This window comes from Saprolegnia diclina (genome assembly GCF_000281045.1).
Source record: "Saprolegnia diclina VS20 unplaced genomic scaffold supercont1.32, whole genome shotgun sequence".
In the NCBI taxonomy this organism is placed as follows: domain Eukaryota; phylum Oomycota; class Saprolegniomycetes; order Saprolegniales; family Saprolegniaceae; genus Saprolegnia; species Saprolegnia diclina.
Window position 1 is genome coordinate 665021 of NW_008246099.1, and position 1200 is coordinate 666220.

At 56.9% G+C, this 1200-nt stretch overlaps 1 protein-coding gene across 1 annotated transcript; it reads right to left on the minus strand.

Moving 5' to 3' along the window:
- Positions 1 to 252: 252 nt before the first annotated feature.
- On the minus strand, positions 253 to 1161 carry SDRG_09943 (hypothetical protein; the record flags this gene model as incomplete). Its single annotated transcript, XM_008615910.1, has 2 exons — positions 253 to 514; positions 536 to 1161. Coding segments are annotated over 2 exons (888 nt in total), but the record flags the coding sequence as incomplete, so codon positions are not given.
- Positions 1162 to 1200: the final 39 nt, after the last annotated feature.

Genomic DNA, 1200 nt, shown 5'->3' on the forward strand with positions numbered 1-1200 from the left:
AAGACACACGAGATGCGAGTCGGCTGAGTGGTTCAAACTGTAGGAAGCGTAGTTAACTACATAACAAACGATACTAGAATCACTTTCATAGTTGCATTCGGCTACAAACATCTCCAACACCGACTTCCTACATCGCAAAGTGCAGTCGAATGACCGACTTGGTCACATTACGACTAGAATCCTCCACGATGCAACGCAATTGAAGATCGCTCGACTAGCGCTAGAAAAGACAGTTGGCATATTAACCTCGCATTAGTAGTCGGAAGCCATCGCCCACTTGGCGCGCAGAGCGGCTTGATGGGCCTCCTCGACGGCAGCGACGGCGTCAGGCGTCACGGCCTCCTCAAGCACGTGCTGCAGATACGCTTTGAGGGTCCCATCGGTCACCCTCTTGAGCCATGCAAGCAGCTTCTCCACGTACTTGGTTGCGTCGACCGAGAGAAAATGCACCAAGAGCGTCGCGAGGCCCCAGTCCGCAATGCCCGACTTGAAGAGCGCCCGTTGCTGCATGCCTCTACAGTCTGGTTGAAGGTACGACGTGGTCGCGCCGCGCTCCAGAAGCGCTTCTGTGAGCGCCTCGATCTCGGTGCCGGCGTGAATGTAGCGGCAGTTGGCCGCCGTCGCTTGAGCCATCATCTCAGCCTTCAGTAGCAGCAGCGGCGACTTGGTATAGGAGCTGGACCGCTTATGCACCCACTCGACGAGGAAGATGAGGTTGTCCATCGGGTCGTTCGGGGGCAGACACAACGGCAGAAGAATCTTCATCATCTCAAAGCTGCGACGGTGGATGTTCTCGACAGCGACAGTCCGAGGTTGCCCGACGCCAGCTTCGAGGAGGAGCGTAAGGGCTTTGGGCGACTGGTTGTTGCATACGACAACCTCGAGCAAGTAGTCGTGGCGCAGCTCTGGCTGACGCGTCCAGAGCTGCGAGACCAAGTCCAAGTCTTCGTCCCATAGCGCTCTCTGGATTTCATCCAGGCCATAGTACTGGAACGGGAAACTTGGGGCCACAACGTTGTTTGTCTCTGGCGCGTGTTGGAAGTAGAACTCAGCGAGGTCCTTCTTGCCGTAGCGGAAATCCTTTGCCCATGAGGATGGCAGCGCGACGCCTTGCGCGACGTAGAGCTGCAGGAGCGCGAGGGCATTTGGCTTGTGTACCACCTGCAGAAAGTCACTGCTCGACGGAAGGGGGTAGCCCGC